The 18,823-nt window shown below is 44.8% G+C and overlaps 2 protein-coding genes across 5 annotated transcripts in view; one reads left to right on the top strand and one right to left on the bottom strand.

The window, feature by feature from the left end:
* The first annotated feature begins 375 nt into the window (after nt 1-375).
* Nucleotides 376-13,852, top strand: trpv1 (transient receptor potential cation channel, subfamily V, member 1). Of its 4 annotated transcripts, XM_080483732.1 has the most exons (18): nt 643-717; nt 898-952; nt 1,065-1,201; nt 4,377-4,595; nt 4,704-4,858; nt 4,945-5,097; nt 5,164-5,301; nt 6,229-6,527; nt 7,153-7,329; nt 7,421-7,576; nt 7,656-7,751; nt 7,839-7,909; nt 8,808-8,973; nt 9,053-9,119; nt 9,811-10,142; nt 10,231-10,352; nt 12,462-12,574; nt 12,664-13,852. In XM_080483732.1, the coding sequence occupies exons 4-18, from the start codon at nt 4,399-4,401 to the stop codon at nt 12,747-12,749; spliced, it is 2,328 nt and encodes a 775-aa protein (XP_080339858.1). In that variant the 5' UTR covers nt 643-717; nt 898-952; nt 1,065-1,201; nt 4,377-4,398; the 3' UTR covers nt 12,750-13,852. The 4 variants fall into 4 exon arrangements, with proteins under 4 accessions (XP_080339857.1, XP_080339859.1, XP_080339860.1 ...); XM_080483731.1 differs by lacking the exon at nt 898-952 and having other exon boundaries at nt 376-717; nt 1,013-1,201; XM_080483733.1 differs by lacking the exon at nt 898-952 and having other exon boundaries at nt 560-721.
* A 2,338-nt stretch (nt 13,853-16,190) lies between these two features.
* Nucleotides 16,191-18,823, bottom strand: part of fam222ba (family with sequence similarity 222 member Ba) — a 33,116-nt gene continuing 30,483 nt past the window's right edge. Inside the window, exon 3 of the mRNA XM_080483176.1 lies at nt 16,191-18,819. Within this exon, the coding sequence (XP_080339302.1) occupies nt 17,096-18,819 (1,724 nt within the window). The 3' untranslated portion in view covers nt 16,191-17,095. The remainder of the gene's footprint in view (nt 18,820-18,823) is intronic.

Genomic DNA, 18,823 nt, shown 5'->3' with positions numbered 1-18,823 from the left:
CTGCACTCCTCACACTTACAGGCAATTGAAGTCACTAATAGCCACAGGCGCCATGCAGGCACAAGGAAAATATGTAAATTCTGCACAGAAAGGCCCCGAAACTCAAACCCAGACCAGAGACGTTCTTGGTGTGAGGTCAGAGGGTTAGACCGCTACGCCACCAAATAGCTTTTCATGGTGAAAATGTTTGATGGGCAACAGATAAAGCAGTACTGTGCCGCACGCGGTCACCGATGAATTTTGTTCGGTTTAAAATCGGTGCCCTGATCTGTCAGTTGCTCCATTTTGTGCCACCAACAGTCGCTTCACCCACGTGTGCCAAATTTGACTGAAGCAAAAGACATAAAGGAAGTGACCTCAACAAAGGAAATCATCACATCTGTAGAACGTAGAACACACACACACACACACACACACACACACACGCAGTCACACACACACACACACACACACACACACACACACACACACACACACACACACACACACACACACGCAGTCACACACACACACACACACACACACACACACACACACACACACACACACACACACACACACACACACACAGTCACAGTCACACACACACAGTCACAGGACTGCAGCTGCACTGAAAACACAACAACCCACACCCACTCACATGAAACACAAAACGACGAATCAGACGGGAAGTCAGAAGAACAGAAATCTGGAAGTATGAGCAGAGTATCTTAGTGGGTGAGTCTCTCTTTATGTGTATATTTGATCTTACATTTTGCTTTCTTCATCTGATCGATCAGACTGAATGAATTAGATTTGATGAATCTACAAGCAAACTGTAAAAGCTCCTCAGTTTCTGCTGAGCTCATCATTAAAAAAAACATTTACGTCCTCACTGGATTGGTTTCTGACACTCAGCTTGTTGTCCATGTATGTGGAATCCTTTGTGGTGCGCTTTGCCTCAGCAGTGGTGGTGAGTTCAGCATCCTTTCAAGCACTCAGGGCTTCAGTAATGAGCTCTAATGTTCTCCAGGGCGGGTCACTTTATCTCCCCCACCGTCTTCCTCCCGCTATCTCCATTCCAGTATGTTGAAGGAGCATCTCAGGACAAGACACAGTGTGATGCACACTCTGCGGGACACTGATGGGAGTACTGCCGTTTTCCTTTTGGCTTGAAGATCTGCCCTTTCTATCAAACTCGGAAGAGGACCATCTACATTTGGTGGGTCAAATTTTACATCATCTCTCTTTTCTTTCCTTTCATCAGTTTCCATTGATTATCTTGAATCTGTAGCACCGTGCACACAACCCTTTGTCTCAGAATACGTCGATCTCTCTCTCTTTAATTGTTTTAAAGGATGTCGAGTCGATGTTTGTAACCTTCACCATGTGTTCTGTTAGAATAAACAAGGCTCGCATTACCTCATGTCATGAATCAATACATCCATAAATACTGCAGCAGGACATAATGTTTGACACTGTGAAGCTGCAAAAAGGTTCACAGCTCACTTTAAATTCTTTAAAACTGAAAATCTCGGTTTATTTCGGTGCGGCTCTGTAATTTCACAGAATATAAAAACATGCTCCCTTTAGGGTAGAAAACTGTTGTACGTCTGTTTTGTTTAGTTTTTTTTTTAATTCTTGCCGTTTATTCCACATGATGTTCATGGTGTCTTAGTTTGAACTGAGTCACCAATTCCTTTTTTTTTTTGTTTTGTTTTCTGGCTGAATAAAAGAGGAAACGAGGAGCAAACAAAAGATCTCTGTCGGTTCCCATGATCCTCCACATGTCCCTCTGAATGTAAAATAAGAGTTATTTGTTTAAGTTTGGAGCAATACTTTCTTCTCATACTTGCTTAAGTATTGTTTTCGTCAACCTTGCGAATACATAACATTTCTGCAGAGAAGCAAGTGATCGGCGAGGACGGTAGCCATGGAAATCTTCTAAATAAACGCCTTTGTTAGTCACCGGGGGGGTGAAACATCACATGTCTGTGGCCTCGGTAGCGAGTCGTGAGACGAAACCCTGTGGTAAAGACGTTTCACACCCGCCTGAAACACACACGCACTCTGTCCCGCCTTCTTTACAGCGACGGCCGGCAACCACTTCTGGCTCGAGACCAATTCAACCAAAGTAATCATGCATATGTGAGCTGCGGACGCAGGTCACTGAAAGTGTGATGGTCGCTTCCCCAAACAGTTTGATCGACGACTAATTGAAGATGCTGGTGGTTAAAAAATGACTAAGATGATGATTTTAATCTATCTTAATTATTTAGTTTTTGTGTCAGTGAAACTGTAAGAAACAAAGTATGAATGTAGTTTTTGTAAGACGAAAAGCAGTGGTTCACAACCTTAAATCTCCCTATATTGTCTCTAATCGAGGCTGTGGACCTCGTCTTTAATGCTCAAGTTTAAGTTTATTGTCATGCTGTATGTACAAACACAATGGAATTCTTCCTCTGCTGTCCACAGAGGATGCAAACATTAAAATAGCAAGTACAATATGTAAACAAAAAGTAGTGCAGCGTAAATAAGCGTTTATACAAACATGACAGCAGGAGTAATCCGGGCAGCAGGGAAAGTGTTTTATCAGTCTGAGACAAGCACTGCTGGACAAATCCGATCTCACAGACACACAAGAGTTTAACAGACTTGACCATGGGGATGTGAAACTAAAATCTTTTTATGAGCCTAATTTCATCTCCAGAGGTCTGGACCAGTAAAATAACAGCATAATCATCTAGTATTAACCACAATTTCCCCTTTGTGTTTCTGTTTCAGTGCAACGAAGTAGCCGTACATTTTCTTTTTCTTCTTTTTTTTTTTTGAACAAGACCTGGAAATGTTAAAATTTTACAAAGAAATATAATAATAAGAATGACATCTTCTTGTGCAATATATTGAGAAATGTCCAAAAAAGCATTGCATATCTTCTAAAAATGCAACAGTATTTGTCTTCAACGTAACATTAGGAAAAGAATGACGCTGCTCAAAAGGCCATATGTTTTTAAACCAAGTGTCTTCTGTTCAGTTTGAATGTACAAAGTTCATTTTGACGACCTCAGAGCATTAAAAGCCACAAATCCCTGTTGCGATCCCACCCAGAGTGGCCCGTCACCCCAGATTGGGAGTCTGCAGTCAGATGTGACCCCCTCGACCCTGCCCGGGTCTGATTATGATACACAAATATCACAACATGAATCATTATCACAAAATAAGTATGTATTTACTTGTTGGTAAAAAGATTACTTAAAAAATATATATAAATCAAACCCAGTGGTTATGATTGATGTTGTCTCCATCTTTTACCTCCGGCTGAGCACACTGATCATCCAGAATAAAAACCACTGACAGTCGAGGTGAATCGCATTGATTTTCCCGTTTCAGTGACATCAAGTGTGGGAATATGACACGCTGCGCATCAACACCAATGATTGACATTCAGTAATTTGATGTGAAAAACAAAAAAGGAGAAGTCTTAGAATAAGTGATGAATACAAAAACCACACCAAAGCTGATGATTGAATATGTACATTAAGAAAAAAAATGTAAGATTGAAACTTAAAGCAGATATTGTGATCATCAGCACTGATAGCAAAGTTTGGACTGAACGGATAAATCCTATTTCCTGTCGCAGAATCACCAGTGAACCTTGAGATTTTAGTGGTCGTGACATTGAACCTTCCTATTGGTCTGTAAGTTTCTCAAATCGGAATCTGATTGGAAATCTGAGGAAGGTGCTGTATAAACACACATGCTGCAACCTGCAGGTCTACAGACAGTAACACAACGGGACCTTACGACCAGTTCACTGGTTCAAATCCCGCTGCTGCCGGGTTAACACTGTGAGTGCTGCTCAGGTTGCCAAATTTAAAAAAAAACAACCTGTGGATCACATGATCGCAATTCGATTCACTTTTGAACCACATTTCAGTTGTAATGTTCTTTATGTATTTCAAGCAAAAACACGACAGTTCAGTTGTGGAATCGCACTTGATTGAAAGACTCAAAGCGTTTTGATGTAAGTTGTTCATAATATGACGTGCAGGACAGACCCGGTCCCATCATGAACAATTCTTCCAGCAATAAAAAAATAAAGAAGCTATGCAGGGACTGTTTTACTTTTTTTTTTTGTTTAGAATCGTAGTAATAGTGTGACACAACACTGTGGCTCTGAACTGGACCACAGATGGCGGCCATTACTGGGCTCAAAGCTGCTTCATTATGAGAAATAGCATAAAAGTCTTGAGTCGCCTGGATTTGTTTGTCGATTTCACTTTAGGAATAAAGAATCTCAGAACACAGTTGAGCTTGTGGGATGTGAAACTGGTTTAATATTCCTCCTGCCTTTTCCACTCTTGTGTTTCGACACTTGCTCCACATGTTCTGTGCAGATCGCTGAGATCACGGGTGAAAATGAAGAAGTCAGAGATGTTTGGGTTGGATCTGGAGGCCGACGACAGGACGCCGGACGATATATCGAGAAACAGAGCGGCGCAGAAGAAAAGGGTGGGGAGTAGCCAGGAGGCCCCCAACGCCCCCATGGACACTGATTACCTGGAGGAACCGGTGGACACTGCAACCAAACCCTCCTTCAATCTCAACTTTGACAAGTGAGCTTCCCCATGCCAGGGATAAATCGTCTCCGTGGCAACGGGTGCTGTGTTTCATCAAGCCTCATTATGTTTATTGAAGCGATGCACTGTAACCCCGCTCCACAGAATTATTCGAGGCGAGCCGCTGGACGGGAAGAGGGACAGCAAGAGGTTCAACATGGAGAGGTTGTTTGAAGCGGCGGCCAGCGGGGACGTCAGGAAGCTGGACGGCCTGCACCCGTACCTGCACCAGAACATGAAGAAACTCTCCGACTCCTCGTGTGAGTGTGCGCCTCACTCCAGCCGGTTCCCTCGGCCCGAGAGCTGCCGCGTTTAAAACCCTCCGAACGTTTGGTCGCTCCCACAGATCAGTCCCTCGGTAAAACGGCCCTGATGAAGGCTCTGCTGCATCTCAGGGACGGCAAGAACGACACGGTGGAGCTCCTGATCGACATCTCGGAGAAGATAGGCGACGTCAAGAAGTTTGTGAACGCAGCTTTCACCAACAGCTACTACGAAGGTTTGTTGGGAGATAAAACATGACAAGATCTGGTCTGCATCAGTGATTCTAATATTTGGTTCACAGGCCAGACCGCGCTGCACGTCGCCATTGAGAGGAGGAGCCTCTCCTACGTCCGGCTGCTGGTCAGCAAAGGTGCAGACGTTCACGCCAAAGCCTGCGGGTTTTTCTTTCAGCCACACGACGGCCCCAGCTTCTACTTTGGTGAGTCTGGAGGAGGGGGCGTGGCCCTATCTGCGGCCTCATGCGCAGGTCACAGAATCAGCTGTGATTGGTGCTGTGCAGGTTACAGGAAGGTTCCTACACAACGTAGTTACTTTACATTCCCTCATTAAAAACAGCTGGTGCTCTGTGTCTGGCAGAAATAGATTTCCGAGTTTCTAACAGGAAGAACAGGCTGAGAACACGTAGTGCATTTATTATGTAAGGTAGTGGCCTGCAACCTGTGGCGACATGGCGCTTTTAAATTTAAATATGCATCAGACTTCAGAAAGCTATCCTTAAACCCCCGACAGACTTACAAACACTTTTCGTTTCCCCATTTTCAAATTTGAGGCCAACGGCCCTGTGCATCAAATGTCAGTGGATATCTGTTCATTCTTGGTCTCAATTAGAGTTTGGGGTTTGTTTTTACAGCTAAAAGCATTCCACAAGTTCTTCTTTCAGTTTTGGTGTGAGTAACATCACTGTATCAAACACGAGGCCCGTAGGCCAAAACGGTTCTGGTCCGGCCCACACAACCGCCAAGCAACTCGGGAAAATTTAAAAGAAAACATCGATTTTTTTCAACAAATTACTTTGGAGACATTTTTAGACATTTCACAGTATTTTACATTTTTGATTGGAATTAGTTTTATGTTGCATTTGTAGTCATTTTCAGTAGCAATTGTTTGGTTTGGGGAAAATATAGACATTTTCATCACATGCACTCTGCACCATAACAAAGAAAAACATTCAAGTTCAAATTTAAAGGTTATTCTGGCACTATTTTACTACTCAAGATGACGCTGGGCTGCATGTGCTGCATGAACACAGAATAAAATACATAGAGCAATAAGAACAGTGAAATAAACCAAACCAAAACGTTGTCTCGGCTGTGCAGTGACGCGAGCGTCTCTACGCTGTGTCCAGGTGAGCTGCCTCTGTCTCTGGCAGCCTGCACCAACCAGCCCAACGTGGTGGAGTTCCTCATGGTCAACGAGTACCAGCGGGCGGACGCCAAGATGGCCGACTCTCACGGCAACACCGTGCTGCATGCCCTGGTGGTGATAGCCGACAACTCTCAGGACAACACGGCCTTCGTCACCAGCATGTACGACCGCGTGCTCAAGATCGCGGCGCAGCAGCATCCCAAGCTGAAGCTGGAGGACATCGAGAACCGCAAAGGCCTGACGCCTCTGAAAATGGCTGCTAAAACCGGAAAGATTGGGGTGAGTGCTGTTGAGTTGATATGAGAAGTACTGGAGGACTGAAGACCTGTGAGGGCTCACTGGCAAAACACTTATTATGTATAATTCACTTTCTAATGGTTTTCCAGCAGTAATAATCGTCCCCATACCTGGAACGACGCCCCAGAAGTGAGACAGTCTGTCCTCTCTCTCCCTGGCTTGTTTCAGTTTTTAAAAAGTGTGTTGCTCCAACCAGCCAATCAGAAATCAAACCCTATATAGTGTCATCGGGGGTTTAGCCAATCCCAATCAAGGTAGGCCCTCCCTTTGACTCCTCCCACAATCAGGCAGCTCTGTTTAGGCACATGGCACCGCGAGAGGAAGTACTTCCTCCTCTTCCCAAGATGGGCATGTGTGGGCGGAGCCAGTCCAGCTCACACAGACACAGCAGATTCTGAATGCAGCTCCTATGATCCAATATTCAAATGGAGCAAAAGCTGAATTTGGGGCAATAAACTTTGTATACTGTATATCGTTTTTGTACCAACGACGCCGATGTGAAAGTGTTGAGAAGCTGGATAATATGACCCCTTTAAAACAGGTTCTGTTGGATCAGAACCCCCCCCCTGAATCGACTTGTTGTAACTCGTCTCCTCTTCTCGTGCAGATTTTTTCCCACATCCTGCAGCGGGAGTTCCACGAGACTCACACCAAACATCTGTCCCGGAAATTCACCGAGTGGGTTTACGGGCCGGTCCACTGCTCCCTGTACGACCTGGAGTCTGTGGACTCCCACCAGAGCAACTCGGTCATGGACATCCTGGTGTACGGCAGCGGTATTCCTGTGAGCTCAGCGCCGCCGCCGACCCGTTCGACGCTGCTGCGGTCTGCGACGCCGTGGAATCAAACCCGCGTCTCCTCCTGTCTCCCCTCAGAACCGCCACGAGATGCTGGAGACCGAGCCGTTGAGCCGACTGCTGGAGGAGAAGTGGAGGAGGTTCGCCGGTCGAATGTTCTTACTCAACTTCCTGGTCTACGTCGCGTACCTGGTCATCTTCACCATCGTGGCCTACAACAAGAAGAAAAAAGAGGTGCGCCGGAGGCTTCAGTGGAGCTGTCTCCATGCGGACTCGTGAGGATGTTCCTGATGTTTCCTCCCTTGTTCCACAGCCTCCGTTTCCACTGGAGCACGACGTGATGGGCTACCTGTACGTGACAGGCCAGCTGTTCCTGCTCCTGGCAAACTGTTACTTCTTTTTCATTGGGGTAACTTCTGGGTTTGAGTTCATTGTTGACTTTGCCGTTGTCTGTTGTTGCATCTTTGAAAACCTTAAGCTCGATCTGAATCCACAGATCGTCGACATGAAGAGGAAGCAACCGAAGCTGCAGACCCTGCTGATCGATGGATATTACGAGATTCTCTTGTAAGTAGGGAAGTTCTGTAAAACAGTAGACTCGACGGGCTCAGAGACCCTCCAGCACTCGTCGATGGCAATTAAAAAAAAAAAAAAAAAGGTGTAAAATTCTTTAGATTGAAATAAGGTGCAGTTAGAACCTGAGAATATTTAATAAAATGTTAGTATAAGTATGCCAACAAACATTTTTTTTAATGGAAAGTATAGAGGAATATAGTTCATTTTATACAAAAATGAAATGAAATTGATTTCTACTGAGCTGCATTTGGAAATTGTAGCTTCATGTGCAACTTTTATGGCTTCAATTGTTCACTTGTCTATTTACTAACGTCCATATTGTCCCTTTTTGGGTGAAATTCTTTCTGTGTTTAACCCGTCCTTAACCTTACACTACACTAAACTACACTCAGAGCCGTTTGCTGACACGGTGGGCGTCCGTAGAGCTGCTGGGGGGTCAAAGGTCCCGGTCAAGGAGCCACAGTGTTGACCTGCTGGTCACGGTGGGATTCAAACCTGCGATTAAAAAAAAGTCCACTTGTGTGACCTCAAGGCCGCCGCTGCCTAGAGCGGGGGGGGGGGGGGGGGGGGGGTCAAACGCGTTTCAGTTCAGGGGCCACGTACAGACCGATCTCATCCTGAGTGGGCTGGGCTTGTAAAATAGTGCCGTGACAACCTTGAAATTGAACCTTAAAGTTTTTCTTTGCTGAGTATAAGAATGTCTAAATTTTCACAAAACCAAACATTCACGACTGAAAACAACTAGAATCTCAACATGAAGACAATTTTAATCAAAATTTGAGTTTGAGCTCATATAGAACCAACAATATTAAAAAAACCACGGGAACAGTACGGAGATTTAGAGGCAATAACTAAAGACGTAATTTTAGCTTCTGGGTGTTTGTGGCAGCTTCGTGCAGGCCATCCTCTTCCTGGTCGCCACCGGGCTCTATGTGTGCGGGCAGCAGGAGTATCTGGGCTTCCTGGTCATGTGTCTGGCGTTCAGCTGGGTCAACCTGCTCTACTACTCCAGAGGTGACAAGCACATGGGCGTCTACAGCGTCATGATACAGAAGGTATCCGTCCTACCGACGCCGCTATTCCAGAAAGCCCGACACGATCCCTGAGACGCTCTCCTTCTCTTCTTCTTTGCAGATGATCCTCAGCGACATCCTGCGATTCCTTTTTGTCTACATGGTCTTCCTCTTTGGATTTTCTGCAGGTGATTGATTTGTCTTTAATCTCCTTTCAATACAAGATAAGTAAGTGATTTAACCTTTGACAAGCACAGTAAGAATAACATTTTCAAACAATTATTAAAGGGTAAGATGTGTTTTTTTCATATTACGCAAAATACATGTTTTCAAAAACTTTACATTTTAAAAGCTTTTTTTTTTCCCCAGTAGATTTTGGTTCTACCTTTTAGTTTTGTCGCTGTTTAGAAATTTTAAGTGCTTTTAACCGTTTTTATTCTTTTAGACAATCTCTGTTGACAATGCTCTGTATTCTTTTTAAGCAGGACACACGCGTCGTTTTAAAATGAAATTTATAAAATGAAAATAAAAATATAAATGTTAATTTTTTTTTTACCTAGAACTTAGTGGAAGGAGCCACTATGGGCTGAAGAGCCACAGGTTGGGTTCTCCAATTTTTTGATTGATTCAGTGAGATAATATCTATATTATTGTGTGAAAACGTTGTGAGTGGTGCTCACTGAGGTGTCGCTGCGTCGCTCCAGCTCTTTTTTTTTTTTTTAAGAAACCTCTCAGAAAGCCTTTACATCAGATCTATGCGGAGAACTGAGAAGTAGAATGAGAAGAATTTACTCATCATCAAGCTTCATTCAACACAACATTCCAGTGTTTCCAGCAGTGGACTTGTCCGTGTAATCAGATTACCGTTTCCCGTCACAGCGGTGGTCACCCTGCTCATAGAGCCTCCGGTTAGCAACACCACGGCGCCGGGCAAGAAGGGCCGCCTGTTCGGCCCCATGGCCTCTGATGAGGAGTGCCTGAAGCCGTCCTACAGGAACATCTCCTACACCACCATGCAGCTCTTCAAGTTCACCATCGGCATGGGCGACATGGAGTTCACCCAGGACTACCAGTACAAGGAGGTCTTCTACGTGCTGCTCATCGGCTACATCATCCTCACCTACATCCTGCTGCTCAACATGCTCATCGCCCTCATGAACCGCACCGTGGAGAAGATCACCATGGAGAGCGCCAGCATCTGGAAGCTGCAGGTGAGCGGCGGTAGAGCCGGAGCCGAGGATTCACCGAGCTGCTGTGGGTTTTATTTAAATTGATCTATTTCTTTATTTTTGTTATCAGAGGGCCGTCACCATCATGGACATGGAGAAGCGTCTGCCTCGCTGCCTCAGGACGAAGCTCCGCTGTGGGGTGGACGTAGAGCTCCGGACCACGCTGGGAAGCGACCGCCGCCACTGCTTCAGGTTCGTTTGAGCGACGCGTCGTGTTGACCCCGCCCAACAGAGAAAATCTGACATTTTGATCATAGCCTTCACATCTCCTCTCACTCCTCTGTGATGTGACGACTTTACAAGCGTGGAAATAACCTCAGAAGACGTTTAGTAGGACGAGAACTTCACTTACTCCTAAATATTTTTTATATCTTACTCATTCAACAACATGTAGTCGCATTAAACTCACATGAATCTGTTCTTAAGTGACAAAAAAAATTCAAAATGAATGAAATAGTGAATCTAAAATGTGCTTTACCAAATAGATATTTACATATTTGACTGCGTTAAACATTTCTGACATTTGGGACAAACCTAATGATTCTTTTCAAACGTCATAAATGACTCTGCTCACAAAAATATGTACCTGGATATAGTTTTGTAAGGTTTCTACATTAAATATTATTAATGTAAAGCTTTCTCAGTGTCATCCAGAAACTGCAAACATCTCAACTTTGCATTTTGAATACTTTGTTTATTACTCTGTTGTTAGTGCAGAGATGTCAAAATGCTTCTAGTTCCGGAGGAACACACAGTTTGATCTCTTCAGGCTCAGACCTCTGAAATGATCACGGTCTAATCTCATAAATACTCAATTTTCCCTGACTTTTAATCCCCCCCAAAAATAGAAATACCTTTTAAAAATTTTCACTTTTAATGCATTTTGTAGTAAATAGATTTTGAACAACCTGGAATTTCAAGAGAATTTCTTCACACTGATGAGGGCAAAAAGTTTCTCAGAACCGAGGAAATCACATTTGTCTCTTCTTTTTTTTTTTTCCTTTATTACATAAAAAAAAAAAAAATAGTTCACCCTAAAACTGGATCTTCCACCGAGTCTTTCAGTCGACACAGGATCTCTGCAGACTTGTTCAATAATTCACCCTCAGCATGAAGTTGACTGATGGTTGGGCTCTGAGAGCTGCTGCCATCTGCTGCTGAGACGCTAAAACACAATCACCGTCCTCATGAAGTCAGGACACCTCATGAGCAGGACAGGCTTTGGTTCCACGAGTTAAATCTTCGTCCCGCCGAGCTGCATGTCTGACCTCCTTTTATCAGAGACCTGCCATGAGTTCAGACAAACGTGCTACACATAATAACTGTCACAATGTGGGCCTGGAATCAGTTTTTGTACTTTTTACTTAATAATTCAAATCGAAGCACAAACATTTGACAAGAAGACATAAAGAGGGAAATGTCCATCATTTGTTAAAGAGCTTCAGTTTTCTTCAGGTTGAAAATATATTCAGATGCAATTTTTAATAGATGCACTTTTTGTTTATTGCATAAAGAAAATTGAGATTGTGAATTCAGTTAAATCTGTTAAACATGGTACGATCGTATCTTTATCAATGGTTGTCCATTATTTCATCTTCTAATTTCTTCATTTAAAAAAAACTAATATATTCTTGATATAGGTCAAATGGCTCAAACGCTTCACTGAGGATAAAATTAAATTAATTTACAGATGCATAAATAATGGCTCGCTAGGAAAAAAAAAAAAAAAAAGGCAAGATTAAACACACTTTTAAGTGATTATTTCATTAGTTTGTACCTCAACTTCGTATTGGTCATTCAGAATAAGTGGTGGAGTAACCTATTGAGTAAAAAACACGCATTTTGATTTGATTGTAAGCAAGTAAAAAAACTTCTAGCAGTTAAGACGGGTGCAGATTACATGTAAATACTAAATATTTTCAAGTCAGAATTTAATTAGTTCTGATTCTTATTGTCTACCATTATTCTTTAATATAATATAGGGCCTGTGAGTTGGGCCACACTTTGAAAAGCTCTGCTTTACAAAAATAACAACCCAAAAAACTGCCTCTTTTCAGATTAAAGAGAGGAGATCATGTTTGTTTTTTTCCTTCTAGATTAATCCGAACAGATTTGATGTAAACGTGTGACATCAGCACATTTCAACCTCACCACATGATAACGAGCTTTTAAACTCAGCTCGCTCCTTGTGGGATGACGAGCCGCGTGTCTGCAGGACGCTTTCATGTGTTTTGGCTGACGGCTGACTGATGTGCCATGCGGCAGGCAGTAATTGGAGCATGTGTCCTCTTGTCGTCTCAGAGTGGAGGAAGTCAACTGGAACAAGTGGAACATCAACGTGGCCAAAATCAATGAGGACCCCGGGTACTGCAACAGAGCCCAGCCCCCGGACGCCCAGGCCCCCCCGCGCAGAGGTGCTCCAACCTGAACACACGGGGCCTTTCTTTGGGTGTGGGGGGGGGACGGCGGCGGCGCCTGCTAAACATTTCTGCTTCCCCCACAGGGAGGAGCTGGAGAGTCTTCATCTCGGACAACAGTAGGCGGTGGCAGTCGCATCAGTCCACAGAGATGGACACCATGAATGTCTGAGGCCTTCGGACCTGAACCCGTCGCTCCGTCTCACTTCCCCCTGGAAATCTGCTCTTCTGACCGATGCTCCAGGAAGAGATGAGCAGCGAGGAGGGGGCCGTCTGTCTGTGCTTTAAGCTGAAGTACTGCTGTTAAAATGTGTATTAGTGCCTCAACAAGTGTTCAGCAGCTGAAGGGAATCAACCCAGAATCTCAGAATCGCTGTGACGTGAAAAGACAATAAAAATGGATGTGAAATCTTTCTAAACCTAAATGTAAAGAAAAACACAAAGACAATAGTTCAAACTTTATGTATTTGCCCCTTTCATATGCTGCTGACCCGACCTTTCCTGCAGTACAGAAAATGGATGGACGGTTGGATGAATGCCCATTTTGAATTTCATTCCAGCAGAATTTTAAGAAAAAAGAAGAAGCTGGAACTAGAGTGAAAAGAGAGGTTGATTAGCATACTTCCCAGAGATGATGCATTTATTAATCTGCGAAGTGCAAAAATTATGATTTTCCCTGCTTAAAACTAAAGAAATGAGGGATTTCACTACTAACACAGATTACAATACAATAATGGGATTTGGAGGAATCTTCAGTTTAAAGGTGTTGAAACAGGCATGACACTTCAGTTTATCATTTAATCTAGTAAAAACAAACCTATAGAAAATATTCTCACAAAGAAAAGACGAAAGCAAAAGACTCACCTGCGAAGTGTTAAAAAATATAATAATAATAAATCCCATTTGACTTTTTATCAAAGCTTGCCAAACATTCAGCTTTCATCACAACATGCACGAATTCAGGATTAAAGGCTTCTTGTTGGAGGACCTGCTGACGATTCAAAACGTTTTATCACACAAATGGTGTCATTTTTATTTTTTACTTTAACCGCTCAGCGCCTAAACTAAACATCTTCATTTTCTCATGCTTGGTTTGAGAGCCAATTTCACACAATTCATAAATCATTGCTTTCCTCGATAACGGTCGGCAGGACGATGGTCGATTCAAACATATTTGAATGGCATCAATTGGATTTACGGTCTTTTTTGATTTTAAGGTAGAAAATATCAAATACATGCATGATAAATTCAGAAAATAAAGAGTTTTTTTGTGATGAAAGTTTCCAAATCCCAATCTATAAGGCACCTCATCAGAAATAAAGGGGAGCTGCTGCTCCCCCTGGTGGCACAGTGGGTTATGTCTTAACCATGAAGGCGAGGCCTCGGGTTCGAATCCCGGTCCATAAGATGAACAGGCGAACCTGAAGCACAATGAGTCAGACTTCCTGTCCTCACACTATGTAAGACCAAGTCGACTGCAGACGTAGAATTTAATCCCCGGGTGTCCTCACATGCTGCTCCTGCCACATGAACAGGATGGCGCCGGAGCTCTTCCCCGCGAAGGCCACAACCTGCCGCACCTCCGACGACGCTCTCAATCCTTCATGGGGGGTGGGGGGGGGGTGATGCTGATCACAAAGGTTGCTGATCCCCGGCCTCCCGCCGGGTGCCCTTTATACCAGTCCCATTTTCAATCACAGCCAGACAAGCTAAATCTACCGCGGCCTGATAGTCCCGCGGATTTCACAGCTTGCTTCGTCTACCCCACTTCCTGTTGCTCCTTGGCAGCGACGAGCCCCGGATAAAGGGCGGTGGGGGCAGCAGCGATTGGTGGAACAATCGCCAACTTCAGCACGACGAGGCTTGCAGGATATACGCGGCCCGACGGGCCTTTTTCAGCGGCGACCTGACCTGTCACACCGAACACAGCGGAAGAGTTACCGTCGCTCTGCGAGGCTGCGGCGGAATGAAAGGGGGCATAAAAATCAGCGGCTCGGACGCCGTTGATTTAGAGCAGCGGTTTTCAAAGTGTGTGTGTAGGATCGTTAAATCAAAGAGGGTCCGGGGGGGTGGGGGTGGGGGGGGGACCTTTTCACAGCGTTAATTTCTATTGACCGGTTTTGAGAAGAAATCCTTCTAAAAAGAAAAACTAAAATCTATGCAACCCCACAGACGTCCGAGCAAATACGACCCCGTTGCCCGGGACAAACGACGACTCGTCGTCCCCACAACCGTCAAAACCTCAGATACAATGAAATTATTGTTCAAGGACGCCGAGTTTAGACTCATTTCAAAGCATAAATTAGAACTTTATTTTATTATTACAATATTACAAAAAGAGTAGCACAACTCTCACGCTCTCGCCTCGTATCTGTCGTACAGAATGACACAAAAGAAAGGCTTGTGGACCTTCTTCCTTTTCACAGCAATAGTACAAGAAACAAAGAGGAAAAAAATAAAATAAAATAAAAATAAATTTAAATAACAAGCAAATCAAGTATTATAAATAGTCACAACCGCAAACTTAAGCTTTGAAACTCGGGGAGGAAAAAAAAAAAAAAAGAAAAAAGAAAAAAAAGAAGTTACAGCTCAGTAACTACACATTGCTAAAAATATATAATTACAAAATATTACTCCTTTTCTTGCTTTCCATAAAGAATCTCTAAGGAATTGCTCTGTCTATTCAACAAAACTTCATTAAAATAAAAGAGATCGAACGGAAAAAGAGAGCGAGACCAAAAATTGCTGTTTCTGTGTATCCTTACCGACTTCTTTCTCCTTATTATTTGGGTTTTTTATTAAAACCATGCTCATTTTCAAAGGAAAGTCCAAGGACCAAACACTTAAGGCTTTTTAAGGGCTGTTAGGGAGTTAGGTGAACAAAACATGGGCATTATTGTGTTATTACACCCACACACACACACACACGCGCACACACATCCAAAACCGTACCTACATTTAGCAGGCAACATTCACACACAATCATTAAACTTTAAAGTTACAGTAGTTCTAGTAGGTAAGCCAGTGTACAATAAAATAAACAATGCATTTGCTGTTTCACTCTAAACTTCAAAATAAAATTAAATAAAAAAACCAAAAAAAAAAAAAGGGTTTACCTCCGAGCGATCTTGCAAGTGATCAATTTGGTCTTTTCAAGCAGACTTCAGAATCAGTAGCAACTACACATAAACTGGATTCACTTAAGTTCCCGTTGTGAGGAGGAAACCTCTGGCTATCGGCGCCGCAGTTAAGATTCTACACGACAATATTAACACTTACTTCCTCTAACTCCAGGGCTCCGTCCTTGTAACTAACCTATCCCTTTTTTCCGTCGCTGCGACACAGACGGTCTCAACATTCAAGTAATACATTGGAAATGGACACAAAAAAAAAAACAACAACAAAAAAACCAGAAAGAAAAGATCTGAAAAAGGACACGAAACGGAAAATGGCACAACTTTGTAACAGTGTGTCCTTGTTAACCTGACTTTGGCCATTTTAAGGTAGGAGAGTTAATCTTTCATGACCTTTTCTGCACTAAACTTTTCACAATCTAGTTGCCACACGTGGCTCTGACAGAAACTCAGCTTTTTTTTTTTTTTTCTTTTTTTTTAAATGTTTGTTAAAACACCTGAATTCATTGCAGCATTTGAAGCAGGACAGAGCGTCACCCTTTCAGCAGACCTGCTCCCTGCTGAGACTTTACTATGTACAAACCTGATTACCTGCTTCTGACTGACCGAGGAGTACATCTTGATTAGTCCTATAATACAAATAAATAATTACATAAAAAAGAATAATAATAATAAAACCTCTGTGTACATGTGCATACTGCAAGCTTTACCAGCTGTGTTTCTTTCCAGTGCCGCATGGCTTTTGTACTAAAACAAGATCGTTGCTCTCTCTTCTGTCCTGAAGTGATTGTAGTTTATCTTGAAGCGTAAAAAGTAGTCAGTCCAATGAAACTAGTCAGAGCCAAAAAATTCCTGACGTGATTCTGGTAAAAAATAAACGATGTTGCTGCTTTTCAGCAAGGAATCTTTTTTTTTTTTTTTTTTTCCACTTCTTTTCTTTTTTCTTACATGCATAAGAAAAGTTTACCAACAGGTCTGAAGTAGAAATAACACAGGATCTGTTGAGATCCAGGCACGCAGACGAGTTTGATCGATGAAGAAGAAGAAGAAGAAGAAGCAGGGAATGACAGTACGGATCTGTACACACACACACACACACACAACCCCCCCTCCCCACACACACACACACACACGTTACTTCAGAGTGCCGAACAAAAGCACCCGTTAACAAAACTTACAGTGGCAATTGATCACTTGCAAGATTACAAACAAACAAGGGGAACAAAACAAAACAAACTACTGATCTTCATTAAATATATGAATTTACCCTCTTTAACATTAGCAGTCATTTGTTTAAGTTATCAATTGACTTGTATTCTGTGTGTTTCCTTTCTTAAGACTAAACAAAGGGGGCTGATAACAGTTGTGGAGACAAGGCCATAGCTTATCTGTACCCTGGGTGCTGGATGAGAGCGGTTCGGCCGTCCCCGACCTCTGGACCTACCCTGTTCAGAGGAGGCCTGTGCATCTTGCCCATCAACCCTAGATTCTGATCGCGGAAGTAGGGCGTCTGGAAGTCCCCACCCATGTAATCTGCCGTTTGCATCAGATTAGTCTGGGCCGAGGAGGAGGTGGAGGAGCTCGTTCCAAGCCTATAATGGGGAGCCCCGGGGGGCCCGCAGTCTAGCGTGGTGCACCCTCCCGGGCCCGCACCGTGGAATGGCATGGCTACGTCCTGAGAGCCAGAGCTGTCACTGTTGGGTGTAGGGAGGATGCTGCTGTTCCAAATGTGGGACTGGAAGTAATGACCATTGGTGTAGTGGGTCATGGGCCCCGGCATGCCGTTGTTGGTGTTGACAGGGGGGGAGGGGGTGGGCCTCTCTACAGGGGGCTTCAGTGAGTAAGGCTGACCCACGCACACCTCTGAGGGGTAGCCCATGCTCTTAAAGTGGAAGGCGGGGTCCCTGGAGGGCTGCTTGCAGAGGTGCGGCCCACCGTTCTGAATGTGTGGCATGTGAGCCAACTGATGCTGATTCCAAGCGCGCATCTTCTGCTGCTGCTGCGCGTTGTGCTGCAGCTGCTGCTGCGTCTGCTGTGCATGCAGATGCTGCTGCAGGTGGTGGTGGTGGTGCTGCTGCTGCTGCTTCAGATCAGTGTGGTTGGAAGGCAAGTGGTTCAGAGCAGCCATGCTGGGCGGAGGCTGAACTCCCATGAGGGCAGTGGCTTTCTCTTGGGCGCCCATGATGCAGTTGGGCGGGGGGAAGCCGGGGGTGGCGGGGTTACTGTGCATGGACACCCTGGAGCAGGCGCTGATGAGCAGGTTGCGGCTGATGGGGCTGGGGTTGGCGATCTGGCCCTCGCACATGGAGGTGGCTCCCACGCCTTGGGCCCGAGCTTGGCAGAATTGGTTGATCTGATGCACGATGGTGCTCAGGTCGGCCTGGCGGCCCTGGTGCAACCCGGCGGCCATCGAGAGCGGAATGGTTGAGGTAGAGACAGTAACGTTAGGCGGTGCTTCGCCGTCCGGCAGCTTTCTGCTCCCCTGCAGGCCGGATGGTGGCTGCTGCTGAAGGTGCTGCTGCTGCTGAAGCATAACAGTGGGGGGGCCCTGTGGGTGGCCGAGAGCGGGGTGCTGAGACAGAGTCTGCAGTCCGGAGTGGCCCTGAGGGTGCTGGGCCATGGGGGGCGGGTGTCTGAGGCTCTGGGTGTGAGCCTGCTGCTGAGGGAGGGGCATCTGGAGAGTCTGGTCCTGCGACTGGAGGGTCAAGTTCTGCTGTGGTCGAGGGAGGTTCGGCAGAGGTGGGTGGTGGTTTAAAGTGCTGGTCGAAGCCACTTGATAGGAGCCGGTGGTCGGGTTCATAATGACTTCTGGATGCAAGCGGGCCCGGCTGCCGTCAAAATCCTTCAGGATGCCCTTGACTGTGGGCACCTTGACGATGGCGAGCAGGCCTGTCTTGGCACTGGCCTGAGCGGAGGGGTAGGGGCTGTAGCGCTGGCCTGACGTATCCAGCCCGTTCACCGTGCGGCGCACGTGGTTTCGCTGGGGAACCTTGACGCTGTTGGGGAAGATCTTGATGGTGAGGGGGTTGTTGGCAACCTTCTTAGCATATGCGTCCAATTCTGCAGGGGTTGGAAACGGAGCGGCTCTCATCCTTTGTGTGGTGTCCCCTGG

Source organism: Lipophrys pholis, assembly GCF_963383615.2.
Source record: "Lipophrys pholis genome assembly, chromosome: 16".
Classification (NCBI taxonomy): domain Eukaryota; kingdom Metazoa; phylum Chordata; class Actinopteri; order Blenniiformes; family Blenniidae; genus Lipophrys; species Lipophrys pholis.
The sequence above is the reverse complement of the archived record's forward strand: the minus strand, read 5'-3'. Positions and strand labels throughout refer to the sequence as shown.